We start from the raw sequence: 17,646 nt of genomic DNA on the forward strand, positions 1-17,646 counted from the left end.
ATATATATTTTCTCATTCTGTTTTGCACACTCATGGAGTCAACATGTGCATAGTCATGTACTAGTCATGTACTGTTGCTGGCAGTCTTCAAAGTACCCCAAATCTGCCACGAATCATTGGAGGAAGCGAGAAGAACTGTGGACATTCTTGGATAACATCGGACTGTCTGCCTCGCAGGATTTTTGAGGACCAGTCATAGACAATTTAGAGTGAAAAGCAAATTTTCATTTTCAGTCGCATACAAAACATTCTAACTTGGATCGTTTCCCTGGCTTCGAGACTCTCCCGAAGGACAGTGCAGCGAAGACACAACAAACTCCCTTCTTGTCTCTCATGGACACACACCTGTTGTTGTTGACTTTGGACTTATCGGCTGCACAAGAATCAAGGCCCCCGGAACAGAGACACACTGTAGGCTTACATACAAACAACATGCATCCACAAAAATATACGCCACACATACACCCCCCCAAACCCCCAGACCAAACACCCTCGACGCAAATCCCATAGGGGTGATGGAAGGATGGTCAGCGCCGAGAGCTGCGGCCTACCACCATTACTCCGCCCCTTCCCTCTGTTGCTAGATATCTCGAGATGTATGTTGTAATATGTATATGTGCTTTGCTATGGAGGTTTTTCCCACTCCAGACTGGGCCCCCTTAGGAGCCCAGTCTAGATTGTCTAATCTTGAACGGGTTTGTGCTGAAAACAAAGTTCCGTTGTACTTGTGCAATGACAATAAAAGACCTATCCTATCATATCCTATAGTGTCATGTACATAGTGTATATACCCCCCCCCCCTCATTTTCTGTATATATTGTTTTTCAAATCACCTGACATGTATACTGTGTATATGTACATAATTTATCCATTTTTAACGTAAATTGTTATATACATGTTACAGGTTATATATCTTTTATTATTGAATGTATCAAATGTGATGAATATTTAATGGACCACAATGGATACAAGCCTTTTGGCTTTTTTGTGCCATCCGTTTGCCTTTTTAAAGCATTACATGGACTCAATTCTTTAAGATGTGTCATGTCTGTTGATCATGTTTTTCAGAATGTCGCCAGCACAAAAAACTTTTTCCGTGGGAGGTCCTGCACGCGATGGAGGAGGAAACGCTGCGCTTCTCCTCCGTGGAGCGCAGAGATCTGATGTGGGGGCCAAAGGGAGAACTGGTGCCATTGAGCTCCATTTGGTCCGAGGACGGCGCTGCATCACCGCAGTCCCGGAAGCGCCGCTCCAGACGAAGGACGTCACAAAAGGCTTTCGCAAGCGGGCAGCACGCGGCACTCCCGCAAGCTCCTCCCCCTCCGGGCGGAAGTAGACAGCCGCCAGCCTAGCAGCTCCAAGAGGACGCCACAGACCTGGATATTTTTTTTCCAAATTATTTTTCTTTTGATCACCCGCCTCCAACCAAAGACTCTAAAAACACGACAAAACATTACCAAGATATGTTTTTAGAAATCAGGTCTAGTCAGTCACAGCCATCCCAGTTTCATGCCCCGCCCCCCAGGACTCAAGCCACACCCACGTCACAACATGTTTCTTTTTTTTCACCCACTAAAACCCAGGTGGGTAAAAGAGGACAATTTAAAGGGGAGGATTCTGCCCCCCTCCTGATCTCCCTCCACCCTCCCCTAAAAACGGTTCCAGACCACGGGAAGCGCGTCTGGTATCCGCTCCTTGAGGGGGGGGCTAGGGCTGGGAACTGTTCAGGTGGGGTGGCTCAGCATCGTCATGCCAAGCCACAGCCTCTAGCACGGCCGCCACCACCAGTTCTTCGGCCTGCCAAGTCACAGCCTCCAGCCCGGCCGCCGCCACCGGTCTTTCGGCCTGCCAGGCCGCAACCCCCAGCTAGTCCACCTCCACCTGCACCACGGCTAGCACCACGGCTAGCTGCTCCAAGGCTAGCACCTGTACCTGCACCACGCCGCCAAGCGCCGCCCGTAGCTGTTCCGCGCCGCCAAGTGCCGCCAGTAGCTGCTCCAAAGCTAGCAATATGCCAAACTGCACCACGCCGCCAAGTGCCGCCGGTAGATGCTCCAAGCCGCCAAGTGCCACCAGTAGCTGCTCCACGCCGCCAAGTGCCGCCGGTAGATGCTCCACGGCGCCAAGTGCCGCCGGTAGCAACTCCACGCCGCCAAGACCCTCCATGCCAAGACCCTGCACGCCAAGACCCTCCACGCCAAGACCCGCCATGCCAAGACCCACCATGCCAAGACCCGCCATGCCAAGACCCACCATGCCAAGACCCGCCATGCCAAGACCCACCGCCTGCTTCGTCTACTGCACCCATGCCTGCTTCGTCTGCTGCACCCGCGCCGGCTTCATTTGCTGCTTCCACGCCTGCCACGACGACGCGCGCAGTTTCCACGCCTGCCACGATGACGACGCGCCTGCCTCCTTGTCGGCCACGGATGTGGCCGCTACCTGGTCGTCCGCCACGCCAAGTGCGCCCACCTCCTTGTCGGCCACAGATGTGGCCCTTCCCGGGTCACCCACCTCGTCAGGTACAGCGGCGCTCTACGCGTCGCCGCCACCTGACTTTGCCTCGGTGGATTCGGGGACACTTGGTCTGGCGACCCACCGCCATGTCCCCCTCCCGCCCTCCCATGACTCTCGATAAATAAATGCCTTGTTTTGTTTGTTTTTGGACATCTGGGATCTGTCCTTAATGGAGGGTCTCTGTCATGTCTGTTGATGATGTTTTTGTTTAGTCATGTTCTGCTTGGTTTTTGGACACTTTTTAGTTCCTGCTTTTTCACTCTCTTGTTTTGTCACCATAGCAACCATTAGTTTCACCTGTTTCACATTTTGAGTCACGCACCTGTTTTCACCAATCATGTCACTATTATTTAAACCGATAGTTGCCAGGAAGTCAGCCTGGCGACATTATCTGCGGTTACCCTTGTCACTCATGTGTTCATTCCATGTCATTGTTCCATGATCGTTTCCATGCTTGTTCCAAGTAAGTTTTTTTTTATTCATGTCACGTTTAGCAGTTCTTTTGTTTTATGTCCTTAGTCTACGTTAAGTGTAAGTTTTTGTTTCATAGTCAAGTTTGTACCTCCGCCTTGTGCGCGCCTTTTGTTTGTTCCTTTTGTTAGTGTTTAAAATAAATCATGTATTTACCTCCAAGCCATGTCCGATCCAGCTTTACTTGCATCTCGGGAAAACAAACAACCCATAGTCCACGTATTGTCAAGATGTCACTAAACTTCTCAATCAATAACTTTACCCACTCGACATTCATTGTGGCCGGTCACTCTGGAAAGGGAATTTTTCCTTGCCCGGATGTGGATTTAGATCAGGTGGTGTCCTTGTGGTCTGTGATTAAGGGCTATATGAATACATGTTTTGATTGATCGATTGATTTGTGGATCAGTGCAACAGTTTGGCCAACAAAAATAAATAGCAGTGGGACTTCTCACATCTAATACACAAGCTAAGTGTCTTTACAGCATGCGTTCAAATCAAAGGGATGACAAAACATTTTAGCTATAGAGGTTATTGGGAACACTGACAAAGTTAATAATTAAATAAAGGACGAGCGACCATCCCAGAAAACATACAGGAAGACTTCATTAACAAGTTGTGGCAAGGTTCCCTATACACTGCGTTTTACAGATCACCTGCTGCATGTTTCCGCCTGTCTTTAACACTCTCAGAGTCAGAGCAGGTGAGTGAAGGAGCGACCGGTGTTGCGCTTTCAAAACATCAAATGTTTTTCTCCTCCGCTGTATACTTTTAATGTGGGACAAATACACCTATCTACAATATTGTCCACACCTGTTGCAGTCTAATAACAGCAGTGCGGTTTAAAATGCACGCCGAGACTCCACTGAAGTGAAGGCGGTGAAATCAAATAAAACGTAGCGATAGGCTGCAGCAAACTCCCGGAAAAGTTTGTTAATGTTAATGTTGAAGCTGTGAAAGTGCTTGATTTGATATGCACCCGAGCCTGCTTTTTTAATCTTAATATCGCAGACGATTACCCTCATTTAGCTGTGGTAGCCAAACGTTTTTTGCAGCATAACCTCTCCCCTACGTCATTGTAGTTTAACTGTAATGCTGTTCTATGGTTTGTCCTGTACAAGTGGTCAGTCACACACTCTATGTACACACTGCAGCTGCACGTACAGCAAAATTATTTGGAAGCGGTCTAGCGGAACAGGCGTTACGCGACTGATAAAACCACAATGAGTAGCATTTAGTACACAGAAATCACACCTTCAGCTCAACTGCACCCAGGCTGTGGAATGCTCTCTCTGACCATCTAAGGCAGACCTGGGCAAAATACGGCCCGTTATTATCTACCGCATCTTCACTGGTCACTTGGCTTCTTTGCCGAGGTCAGAAGGACAAACACCAGATGTGGGGTCAGAGTCCAGGGAGGAGAAAGCAGAGGAAGATTACACGCCCGGAAGAAGACACTTCATTGCATATTCATACATTGTGATATATATTGTAAGAGCGCGAGAGACAGGGTGCGTCCAGACAGCCTTGTGTAAGTCGCCGTCTTGATACTGGGGACAGATAGCGCTCGGACAAATTGTATTAGAATTTTATCCATTAGGGAATAAATACTTCTGATTTTAAGTTTAGGCATCATGTCCTCTTTAAACATCTTCTGGCTCCAAATTAAACGAATACGTTAAAACTAACAATATTGCTTTTCAACCATTTCAATGTCTTCAGTATTTGCTGTGCAATCTGAATACAGTAACAACAAGTTGTAAGCAAAAAAATATTGCAAGTCCAAAAATTCTAAATCATGCAAAGAGGTTGTCCGCAGACAACATATCTTTGGGTGCACATCCAACCCCCGTTTTCCAGGCAAGACATTTTATTTCCACCAGAACCTGCTCTGTTTCCAGGTCAACTTTGTAGTCCTGTGCAAGTGTGTTACTGCTAGTATCTGTGCAACGTTTCCCTGTTTGCAAGTTGCCTGCTAGCTTTTCCATGCAGCAACACTGTCCTTGTGTGTTGGGGCCATCTCATGCTTACCAAAGTTGACTAAAACTTTCTTACACTTACACTTTCAACCATTTGGATGTATTCCGTGTTTGTTGTGTAATTCTAATACAGTGCCAAAAAGTTGTGAGCGAAAAGATCTTGCAAGTGCATCATCACAGGAACCTCCTGTGGGCTAAGCACCCCCTGTTCTTCAAACCCAGTGACGCCCCGGATCTAGTCCTTTCTTCCTGGATTACTGGGACAGAGCTTAAATCCCCAATGGTATGACCACTGTTCTGTTTTACTTGCTTTTTTAATTATTATTACTAACCCAAATAGCTCCATCAGCATAAAAACCCGCCTGGCATTGCTTCTGATTGGTTCACATTGCATGGTGCCTTTTGTGGCTGCTTAGATTCAGGCACTCAGGACTGATGCATTGGTTTGGTACTGGTTATCTCGGTCAGTCAATCGGAGTTACTCAAACTACTGCAAGCCGCAAGGACTGAAGTTTACTATCATTAAAAAAAATAAACAGAGTAGTGAATGGGGAAATATAAGCGTGAGGAATGTTAAGTGTGGTGTGACAATGGGTTCAATTGCATGACTGTCACACTCAAAGTGTGAGGCTTGGGAGCGTTTTAGTACTACTTGTACTGCTGTGCATGTGGAGGGCTGTGTTGTGCTGCAGTGTGTGAAGGCTGTAATTACTGGTTAACCAACAGGTGTGCTATGAAGATTGCTGTGAATCTGATTGTTTCTCCTGCACTGCCTTTGTTCTATGCTGCTGATCAGTACGATTATTAGACTTTTTTTTTGCAACATAACCTTTCATTGTAGTTTAACTGTACTGCTTTTTTTTATATCTACCTACTTACTTTATGGTATACACAAAGTCGCTAAATGAACAACCATTTTGTTAGTCATTTACTGTATACTAGAGATTTCCGATAATGGCTTTTTTTCCGACATCCGATATTCCGATTTTGTCCAACTCTTAATTACCGATTCCAATATCAACCGATACCGATATATACAGTCGTGGAATTAACACATTATTATGCCTAATTTTGTTGTGATGCCCCGCTGGATGCATTAAACAATGTAACAAGGTTTTCCAAAATAAATCAACTCAAGTTGTGGAAAAAAATGCCTACATGGCACTGCCATATTTATTTTTGAAGTCACAAAGTGCATTATTTTTTTCAACATGCTTCAAAACAGCAGCTTGGAATTTGGGACATGCTCTCCCTGAGAGACCATGAGGAGGTTGAGGTGGGCGGGGTGGGGTTGAGGTGGGGCAAGGGTAGGGGGTAGCAGGGGGTGTATATTGTAGCGTCCCGGAAGAGTTAGTGCTGCAAGGGGTTCTGGGTATTTGTTCTGTTGTGTTTATGTTGTGTTACGGTGCCGATGTTCTCCCGAAATGTGTTTGTCATTCTTGTTTGGTGTGGGTTCACAGTGTGGCGCATATTTGTAACAGTGTTAAAGTTGTTTATACGGCCACCCTCAGTGTGACCTGTATGGCTGTTGACCAAGTATGCCTTGCATTACCTCGTGTGTGTGAAAAGCCGTAGATAATATGTGATTGGGCCGGCACGCAACGGCAGTGCCTTTAAAGTTTATTGGCGCTCTGTACTTCTCCCTATGTCCGTGTTCCGCTCCGTACAGCGGCGTTTTAAAAAGTCATACATTTTACTTTGTAAACCGATACCGATAATTTCAGATATTACATTTTAAAGCATTTATCGGCCGATAATATCGGCAGTCCGATATTATCGGGCATCTCTAATTTATACTATGTCAGTCTACTGATACGGCTTATGAACAGAGTCCAATTTGTTTAACTTGGCCTTTAAGTTAAAAGTTAACTTTAACTTTAACTTGAAGGGCAAGTTAAAAGTTAACTTTAACTTAAAGGCAAGTTAAAAGTGAACTTTAACTTTAACTTAAAGTGCAAGTTAAACAAATTGGACTCTGTTCATAAGCTGTATCAGTAGATTGACATTGATTGATTGATTTAAACTTTTATTAGTAGATTGCACAGTACAGTACATATTCCGTACAATTGACCACTAAATGGTAACACCCGAATACGTTTTTCAACTTGTTTAAGTCGGGGTCCACGTAAATCAATTCATGGTAATAAATGACTAACACAATGGTTGTTTATGCAGCGACTGTGTGTATACCATAAAGTAAGTATAGATATAAAAAAAGCAGTACATTTAAACTACAATGAAAGGTTATGTTGCAAAAAAAAAAGAGTCTAATAATCGAATGAACAGAGTCCCATTTGTTTAACTTGCCCTTCAAGTTAAAAGTTAACTATAACCGCATAAGCCGTGTAGCGGAACAGGCATTACATAACTGATAAAACTCAAATAATGAGCAGCTATCAGCACACATAAATCACGCCTTTAGCTGAGCTGCACCCATTCTGTAGAACACTCACCCTGACTATCTGTGGCAGACCTATAGGCAAAATACGGCCCGCGGGCTGTATCCGGCCCGTTAAGCTTTCAACTCAGCCTGCCGGACTTCTCCAAATTATTATTTTTTAAAACCTTTAACATCGAAACCGGAGTGGCCGATTTGATGTGCAATGCAATTTTCAAATTACCGTAAGTCTTGATCTACAGAGAGTATTACTATGGTTGGAATCTGTAAGTCTGAGTGAAATACGGGTTATTATGGTAATATCCATCACAGCAGTTCCAGGCAGACAAGGCACAAAACAGGGTTTATTTACCAAGGCGCCAGCCTGAGTCGTGAGTGTCAGGGAAAGACACGGAAACATGTTTTGGTTACAACAGAAAAGTGATATAATATCGGATTTGTAGGTGTGTTTTTTTATCCTTTGTGTTCATGTTTTGTTGTGTTTGTTACGTACGGTTTCTAGGACGCAATGACGCAACTACGTACGTACATTAGCTTTGGGTGTTTTTTTAAATAATAATAGCGATTTGGAGAGCGTTAGCTATCATTGAATGTATATTCTATCATAACAACAACATGACTGCAAATTGTTCATTGCTTCTCTTGAACTGTTTTTAAAGTCAAGTTAAAGTTAAAGTCTCGACGATAGTCCCACACACGCTAGGTATTTTGTCCTCTGCATTTGACCCATCCCCATGTTCACCCCCTGGGAGGTGAGGGGAGCAGTGAGCAGCAGCGTGCGCCGTGCTCGGGAATCATTTGGTGATTTAACCCCCAATTCCAACCCTTGATGCTGAGGTAATGGGTCCCATTTTTTGTAGTCTTTGGTATGACTCGGCCAGGGTTTGAACTTACAACCTCCCAGTCTCAGGGCGGACACACTAACCACAAGGCCACTAAGCTGGTTCTTGTATGTTGACGAGACCGCGTACATGTTGACGAGACCGGGCGAGTGACCGCCGTGAACACCAGTTATTTTATACGGGTCGGTAAATATTTATATTACGTAAACTTAGTAACTGTGAAAAATATAGACAAAATATAGAAAACAAATGTGTGCTGTTAAACCACTAATGGTAACATAAGGTGGTGTTCTTGTTAGTTTATCTTTTGTTTTAAAAAATATAACTGTGTGCTAGTTGTAAACAGCCCCTTTAATATTGGAAATCCCACGTTATTTGTTTTCAAGTACGTTCTGGGTGTTTTATTCAGCGAAAAAGAGTTTTGAGTTGGTCTGTGATAATGTTTTTAGTATTCTATCAGTCATTATTGTGTGAGAGTTTGCAGATATAGATATAATGTAGATATTTCATGTTTTAATTGTGTAGATAATGTATTTTAGCTACCTGCTTCTCTTGTTCAGTGCTCAATCAATAACGGACTTTTGTCTCAAAGAGGTTTGCTTTGGATAACATTTGTGAACTTCAAAGACAATTCTACAGAATTTCCTCTGATAAGAAGTCACACCCAGTTGCCAGTGTCCAGGTCTCCATCCAAACCAATCAGATTCAACAGGCTCTCAGGTGATTTCACCACTCCAACCTATAAAAACAGAAAGTTCCTTTGACTCTCATCATTAGTCTGACCACAGAAGGTCCCTGGACTTCTTACCGGTCTTATATTGTCTGTCCACTCTTCAACTTGTGAGTATATGCACATCTGGTCATTGATGATTCATAGTCTGCTCCTATCAACCTTTCTACATCTATCCTGGTTTGGTTTTGTATTTGTTTATCAAATTTACTAAAATCACAAATGTATTGAACGTCTTCCTCCAGAAGAAGGTCAGATGACTGGACCTTTGTCTAGCCTCAACAACAGGATGTGATTTCCAATGCATGTTAACCCCCTTATTCCTATTAATAGGTGAGTCCTTCACCTTGCAAGCCGCATCTCCAGAAGAACCTCCACATTACAGAAACCAGGCCGTCACTGCTTTCTTGGTTGTGTGTCTCTGGACTATCAGGAAGGTGAGTTGAAAGTGGAGTAGATGTCTACCGCCCAGCTGTTAAACAACAGTTTGTTTAACCACTGATATGGAAAATACATTGTTCACACTCTGCTACAGCTCTTCAGGAAGTCCAGTAATTGGTAAATATATTGAAGAACATTTCTCTTTCAGGTTATTAAACATGGCGACTTCACTCTATCTCATTGGTGGACAGGGAGGCTATTCATTTTCTTTACATGGCCTTGACAATGGTGCCACCCTCAAGAAGATTGGAGTGGCAGTGGCCGGCTGGCAGATCAAAGCCGTGCGGGCTGAACTGACCGACGGGCGTGTGCAGACCTTTGGAAATGCGCACACTTTCAGTGAGTTTACGTTCAAACTTGGCGAGCACATCACCAAGCTGTCCCTGTGGGGGAACGGCGCCGGGACACGTCTAGGTGGCATCAGGTTCTGGACGAGTTCTGGACGCGAGTTCTTCGCACACATGACTGACTGGCCCCTGAAGACCGAGTACTCTATCGACGTTGGGTCTGGAGTCTGCCTGGGGTTGGAGGGAAGAGCTGGCTCAGACATCGACTGTATGGGGTTCCTCTTCATCAATGCTATCAAGTCTTCTGTGCTAACCAACATGACCTATCCCAGCCTGGCCATGTACACACCCCAGGTGAGTGGTACTATGTGTGGATCACCTGAGTCACAATATGGCAAATGGGATAATTATTTTCAATGCATGAATTGAACTTCTTTTTGTAGTAGGTTGTGTCCAGGAGAGATATTGCCAAGTATTTTTACTATTTCCTATCACTGACAAAAGCATGTTTTATATCTAAATCTATATCTATAGTGTCATATTTCAAAAATTTCCCTCAGCAGATTAATAAGTCTAAGTGTTAAGTAGGTCAAACATATCCATCCATCCATCCATTTTGTACCGCTTATTCCCTTTGGGGTCGCAATATATCAAATTTAAGTAGGCATGTATGTTTTGTAAAAGCTCATTCGCTTTATCACTTTATAAAAAAGTTTATATTTTTTGTCCTGGTTACTAAGTTTTTTTTTGTGTTGACTAAACAATATGCTTATGTTTGTGTTTTCCTGTGTCTTTGTTTGGGGGTTTTGTCTGGTTGTTTAATCTAGGTCAACAAAGAGTACATCAAATCAGTGTCTTATCACAACGGCACCTCTGAGACTCAAGAGCATAAATGTAGCTACAGCAGATCTGTGACCAAGTCTAACACCTGGAGCACCACCACTAAGATTGAGTCCACCGTCAGCATGAGCGTTTCAGCAGGGATCCCGGGTCTGGTGGAGGTGTCCGGTGGGTTTAGCTTGACCGTGGGATCGGAGCAGACCTCCGCAATGACCCATGAAGAGACCATAACGGAATCAGATGAGGTCAATGTGAAGGTCCCGGCAGGAAAGACCGTGAGCGTTGAGTTGTCAGTGGGACGAGCAGTCATCGACCTCCCCTACTCGGCCACCGTGAAAATCACATGCCTGAATGGCAGCGAGCTGACCTTCGCATCCACTGGCAGCTACACCGGTGTGGCTTACACTGCAGTGAATGTGAAAACCACTGAGTCTGATAAAGTCATGAATGTTGAATAAGATGCATCAACATCTTACTGTGCACAGTTTTTACATTAAATGCATAACATTGATTTGATTGCTAATGCAGAGCCATGTGAACTTGCTGAGTGAATGACTGTCACAGATAAATAAATCATCATCATAAAAGTTGAAATAATGGATGCTCTCACTGTGGTTGTTTTATCCTGCGTCTCCTTTGCAAAAATATTTGGTAAGAGTGATGTTTTTTTTTTAATTGTTCAAGGGGTCTATGCTGCAACTTGTTATTGTGTTACTGTTCTGACAGCATAAATGCTTCTTAGCCAACTTCTTCTTCTGTTTAGTTTATCCTTGTCAAAACTAAATGAAAATATTACACATTGCCATAAACACATTGTGTGGCACTTAAACGACAACAAGTCGATTTAAGGTGACTTCAACATTTTCAAAGTGGGGCTAGAGTGGGGTTGCCAACTCCCTGAGAAAAAAAGGGACACCTTGTGGGGCTGGTCAACCTGGGGGTTTTTTTGCCTTTTTTATAAGTGTGAAAGGAGTTTCGACTATGTGCAAAGGCTGAACAGTGGCAGCTGGACTACTATTCAGAAAAGTCCAATTGCATCAAGTAAACCTTTTTGATGACTGATAATCACACACATATTTCTAAACTATTTGACTTAAACCAACATTTCAATCAATCAATCAAAGTGTATTTATATAGCCCTTAATCACAAGAGTCTCAAAGGGCTGCACAAGCCACAATGACATCCTCGGCTCAGATCCCACATCAGGGCCAGAAAAACCTCAACCCAATGGGATACAATGTGAAAACTTGGAGGGGACCGTAGATGTAGGGACCCCTCCGCCCCTGGGCGACCGGTGCAATGGATGTCGAGTGGATCTAGTTAATAGTGTGAGAGTCTAGTCCAGGGGTTGGCAACCCGCGGCTCCGGAGCCGCATGCGGCTCTTTGACCACTATGATGCAGCTCAGCTGCATACTTGCCGACCCTTCCGATTTTCCCAGGAGACTTACGGATCTCAGTGCCTCTCTTAGAAATCTCCCAGGGCAAATATTCTCCAATTTTCACCCTGGCAACTAAATTAAGGGCGTGCTGTGATGGCACTGCATTTATTATCCTCTATAGCCTGTACAACCAGCGTTCCTGCTCGGCAACATGTTAAATGCAGCTTCTGCTCGCACACGTAAGTGACAGCAAGGCATACTTGGTCAACAGCCACACAGCTTACACTGACGGTGGACATATAAAACAACTTTAACACTGTTACGTTACAAATATGCGCCACACTGTGAACCCACACCAAAAAAGAATGACAAACACATTTCTGGAGAACATCCGCACCGTAACACAACATAAACACAACAGAACGAATACCCAGAATCCCATTCAGCCCTAACTCTCCCGGTCTACATTATACACCCCCGCTACCACCAAATCCCCCCACACATCAACCCCCCTCCCCGCGTCGGTTTAGGTGGGCGGGGTTTGGTGCTAGCGGGTTTGTATAATGTAGACCGGAAAAGTTAGTGCTGCATGGGATTCTGGGTATTCGTTCTGTTGTGTTTATGTTGTGTTACGGTGCGGATGTTCTCCAGAAATGTGTTTGTCAATCTTTTTTGGTGTGGATTCACAGTGTGGCGCATATTTGTAACGTAACAGTGTTAAAGTTGTTTTATACGGCAACCGTCAGTGTAAGCTGGGTGGCTGTTGAGTAAGTATGCCTTGCTGTCACTTACGTATGCAAGCAGAAGCTGCATTTAACATGTGGCCGAGCAGGTACGCTGTTTGAGCAGTCTATAGGGGGGGCTAAAGTAAGTGTCATCACGCCCTAAATGTCGGGTGTCTCCCGGAAAAATTGGGAGGGTTGACAATTATGGCGCTGTCAAGCGCCATTTATATAGAACTTGCGGGCCGCACTAACATTAAATTGTCATATTAAGGTGCGGGCCGGGGTGTGTGTCTGAGACCCCTGGTTAAAACATAGCACAAAGCAAAAAAAACTTTGTATGCAGTGTTATATCATTTTAAATTTCAAAAGAGTTTTGTGGCTCCCATTGTTTTCTTTAATTAGTGAAACTCGTCAAAATGGCTCTTTGAGTGATAAAGGTTGCCGACCCCTGGTCTAGTCCATAGTGGATCTAGTTAATAGTGTGAGAGTCTAGTCCTTAGTGGGGCCAGCAGGGGATCATCTTGAGTGGAGACAAGTCAGCAGCGCAGAGGTCCCCAACTGATGCACAGTTGAGTGGTCCACCCCGGGTTCCGACTTTAAACTAGGTGACCACTCATCTGTGGTCACCTAATAACCTCTCCACGCAGGAGAAGGGGTCAGAACAGAAAAAGAGACGGCAGATCAACTGGTCTAAAAGAGGGGTCTATTTAAAGGCTAGTGTATACAAATGAGTTTTAAGATGGGACTTAAATGTTTCTAATTAGATGTGCAGATTTTGGACTAACACAAATACATGGGAAAATGATTGTTCAATAATGTACATTTAATGCAAAATAACAAAATGAACAGGATGAAATTAAAAAAATCCTAAATATAAATATTTCCTGCTTGACCTAACAGAATAAAAATAAACATATTTCTTAAACAGACGTCATACATTTAGGGCCTGATTTACTAAGATCCAAACACCCCGCGGTAAACAGCATGTTTGTTTTTTTTTATAAACTAGCGTTGTACTATTAGTGGGCGTGTTGCATGCGATTTACTAACACTGTGGGTAATTAAAAAGTGGTGCAGACTGCTTTATATAAATGAGGATTTTGCATGTACTATACGGGGCATCGCCACTGAGACCCTCTCATTTACTGCACAGTCATGTTATCATTCTCCTACCTGTGGCATTTGCTATTTTTTCAATCATGCAGGAGACACTGGGCCGTATTTATCAAGTTTCTTAGAATTACTCATAAGAAGTCTGCTAAGAGTTGACTTATGAGTAAAGGAGTTGTTCGCTGGAAGCTGCACTTAAAAGTTAGTTATCAAGCATCTTACTCCCACTTTCAGCGAAGTGTAGGACTGAATCTTAAGTGTCACACTCAGAGTTGAATTACGACATTACTATGGTAAACGGAATTTTAGGTGACGTCATTTCTGTGTCCATAGAAATGACCAATCAAGGAAGGGAATCCCTTGTCTAAGAATAAAGAAATATCTTAGAAATATTTAAGTGGACAATGGGAGTGTATATTTTGACAATAAACTACAAAATAATACAAAACAAACAAACAATATTGGCAATGAATCAAAAATAAATGTTTCCTTTTCTTTCCAATTCATTCATTAGGCAACTCATTTGAAACTGGTGTGGGTGGCTCTAGATATAATAATATATATATATATATATATATATATATATATATATATATATATATATATATATATATATATATATATATATATATATATATATATATATATATATATATATATATATATATATATATATATATATATATATATATATATAAATAATACCCGCTCTGTCTAAACGATACCGTTTGATCAGCTGCTCATCATCAAACAAAGCCAGGACATCCTTCCGCTCCCTGAACGTTCGCACACGTCTCTCTCGCCTCAGTGCCATCCCCTGCTGGCAACTCCTAACCACTTAGGACACCTCTGAAGGTCTCTTAAATATCGTGGAGAGTAGGAGTGGTTCTTAGACTTAAGAAAGTTGATAAATAGCTTTTATTCTTAAGTTTCAGAGTAGGACTAAATTTCGCAAATTCTCAGGACTTAAGTGTAAAATGGCACTCTAAGACGCTTGATAAATACTGCCCACTATCACTTTTTGTGGCCATTTTAGAAGCAGTCCAAAGTGCATCTACAATGAAACCACTTGTTATTTATTTATTTTACCGCCGAAAGTGTGCTCATTGGAGAGATGATGCACTCCGCTCTGCAAAACAATTAATACTTCAAGATGTTTTTTTATATAACAAATATTTCAATATTCTTTATGGAAAAAAACTAACGTCATTAGAAAATACTACAGGACATCAAAGCACATCAATATCAGCCCCTTAAGGCCTCTAGCAGGTATAACATTATAAAATCAATCAATCAATCAATCAATGTTTATTTATATAGCCCTAAATCACAAGTGTCTCAAAGGGCTGTATGGTGTTCCTAAATAGACGATATGTCTAATACTTTTTATTTCTGACTGTGTAAAATAGGGGTGTCCAAACTACGGCCCGCGGGACAAGTGTGGCCTGCCGGCATCTTCAGATTTGCCCGCGAAACTTCATGAGTTTAGTAAGGAATCTGGCTGGTGGGGTGCCAACAGCTTTATTCCGAATTTCCGACAGCCTTATTGATGTAAATTCAACACCATCTTGCGGACAACGTGAGTAAAGGGACGACGTTGTGCAGTTGGGAGCATGGCCGTGCCAGCAACCTGAGGGTTCCTGGTTCGATCCCCACCTTCTACCAACCTTGTCACGTCCGTTGTGTCCTGTGTGAATGTGTGTGCGAATGGGTGAATGTGGAAATAGTTTCAAAGCGCTTTGAGTACCTTGAAGGTAGAACAGCGCTGTGGCTCCGAAATGACAACACAGGCACGGCTTCTTAAAGATGGGCTCTTTACTTGGGTTTATGCCGTGAAAACTACAGGACAAGACATGAAATACAATGCTTTAGACATAGTTCAGTCACAGGCAAATAAAGTGCTAAACAAAATAGCTATCTCGTGGCCGCCTGCCACTTCGGAGGTTCTTGGGCAGCAAATATTTCAGTCTTGTGCATACTAAATGAGCGTACAATAATCAAACCAATGTACTTTACAAATATACAGAATAATTCGACACAATATGACAAAATACCTTGTTCAGCTAGCTAAATGTTCTTGCTGCTGCTGATGGCTCGCTCAAAGTCTTTTGCATGTCTGGGCGAATGCAGGTCTCGCAACCTCTAATACTAAACCAAAACCTTGCGAGAATAGCGGTGTAACAAACGAAATCAATTGCCCTTTTATAGTAAACAAAATGTGTCTTATTTACAAAAAATGTAACATGAATTCACAACCATAATAATTTTCAACGAAAAAATATTAACCCTTAAACAAAAATATTAAGTGTCAGTTTCAACGACACTTACACTCCCACCAAAATCACTCATTGTCTCACAATGTGATTTTCTAAGAAGTGTCCTGGTTAGAGTCTATTTTACTGTGTAAGTTAGTTTCAAGTAGAGTCACAACTTTGTGAATTGGTCTTTCTAGGTATATCAGTCTCGTCAGTGGTTTCCCGTGTCAAAAGTGGTTTCACTGGTCTTCAACTTCACATTTCGAACTTTGCCGTCTGGGCTTTCCAAAGTTTCTATCACTCGAGCTAGTTTCCATTTACATCTTGGAGCGTTGTCATCCTGTATTATCACAATATCATTTACTTGCAGGTTTCTTGAAACTTTCTGCCATTTATGTCGCTGTTGGAGATTCAACAAATATTCTCGCCTCCATCTTTGCCAAAATTTATTTGCTAGAAATTGCACCTTTTTCCATCTTTTGATCATCCTTGCAAAACTGTGCTGGAGGGGGAAGAATAACTGAAAATTTCATCGTTAATATGTGATTGGGAGTTAGTGGTTCGGGACCCGTGGGATCATTTAGATATTCAACACTTAAGGGTCTATTGTTGATGATTGCCATTGTCTCGTAAAGTAGTGTTTTTAGACTAGTTGTATCGAGTCTGTTTGAGGACTTGTCAAGCATTGCTGTTAGTATGCTTTGCACTGTTTGAATTTGGCGTTCCCAGATACCTCCCATGTGGCTTGCTGATAGAACGTTCATCACAAATTCGCAACCAATGACTCTTTGTGGTTCTTGATCCATGTCTTTCATTAACTCCAAAAACTCTCTCCTAGCACCCATAAAGTTTGTCCCTTGGTTGCACCTTAATTGTCAGACATGACCTCTTATGGCGATCAGAGTTCGAAGGGCATTCATGAAAGCATCTGTCGATAAGTCGTCAAGTGTTTCAATGTGCACAGCTCGCGAACATAAGCATGTGAACAATAATCCATATCTTTTGACTTCTTTTCTTCCATCCTTTACTATTAATGGGCCGCAACAGTCGATGCCATAGTAGGTAAAAGGTGGCGCTGTTTCTGTTCTCACTTCTGGCAAATCTGCCATCTGTTGGACATTTGCAGCTTTTCTGTATTTTCTGCACTTAACACAGCGGTAGATGTGCGATGAAACAACATTTCCACATCCTAAGATCCATATTCCATTTGCACGCAATACATTTGTAGTCATGCCTCTTCCTTGGTGATGCACACGTTCATGGTAGTGTTTGACGAGTAGGGCTGACACGTGAGATTCTTTGGGAAGAATTGCGGGGTGTTTCACATCATGATTTAAGGCTGATTGGGATAATCTTCTTCCCACCCTGAGAACATCTGACTTGCGTTCAACTGTATTAGTCTGTTGTGCTTGTGTAGAGAATTTTCTTTTTGAGATCTGATTTTCTTTATTTCCTCAGGGAAAGCTTATCTTTGCAATAGCTTGATGATGAACACTTCTGCATCCTTTCTCTCTTCAAGATCTGTGACTTTGTTCGTTCTTTGCTGGATACCTTTATATTCCTTGATGAATCTCTTGAGTCTGGCGATGGCCTTTATTGCTCTTGACCATTCGGAAAATTTCTGTAAATGCTCTAGCACTGGGTTTGCTTCCTTTGACTGTGTAGTGTGC

General features: G+C 42.8%; 2 protein-coding genes across 3 annotated transcripts in view; both read left to right on the forward strand.

Moving 5' to 3' along the window:
- LOC133633603 (uncharacterized) overlaps positions 1–3,212 on the forward strand; it is a 34,057-nt gene extending 30,845 nt beyond the window's left edge. For both annotated transcript variants that reach the window (XM_062026178.1, XM_062026177.1), the window contains exon 3: positions 1,069–3,212. In XM_062026178.1, coding sequence (XP_061882162.1) covers positions 2,012–2,638 — 627 coding nt within the window. In that variant the 5' untranslated portion in view covers positions 1,069–2,011 and the 3' untranslated portion in view covers positions 2,639–3,212. The remainder of the gene's footprint in view (positions 1–1,068) is intronic.
- A 5,670-nt stretch (positions 3,213–8,882) lies between these two features.
- Positions 8,883–11,036, forward strand: LOC133633604 (aerolysin-like protein). The gene is made up of 5 exons (XM_062026179.1): positions 8,883–8,927; positions 8,985–9,047; positions 9,271–9,374; positions 9,527–10,019; positions 10,493–11,036. Exons 4-5 carry the CDS (start codon positions 9,537–9,539, stop codon positions 10,961–10,963), a joined length of 954 nt encoding a protein of 317 aa, XP_061882163.1. The 5' UTR covers positions 8,883–8,927; positions 8,985–9,047; positions 9,271–9,374; positions 9,527–9,536; the 3' UTR covers positions 10,964–11,036.
- The last annotated feature ends 6,610 nt before the right edge of the window (positions 11,037–17,646 follow it).

Source organism: Entelurus aequoreus, linkage group LG18 (assembly GCF_033978785.1).
Source record: "Entelurus aequoreus isolate RoL-2023_Sb linkage group LG18, RoL_Eaeq_v1.1, whole genome shotgun sequence".
Taxonomy (NCBI): Eukaryota; Metazoa; Chordata; class Actinopteri; order Syngnathiformes; family Syngnathidae; genus Entelurus; species Entelurus aequoreus.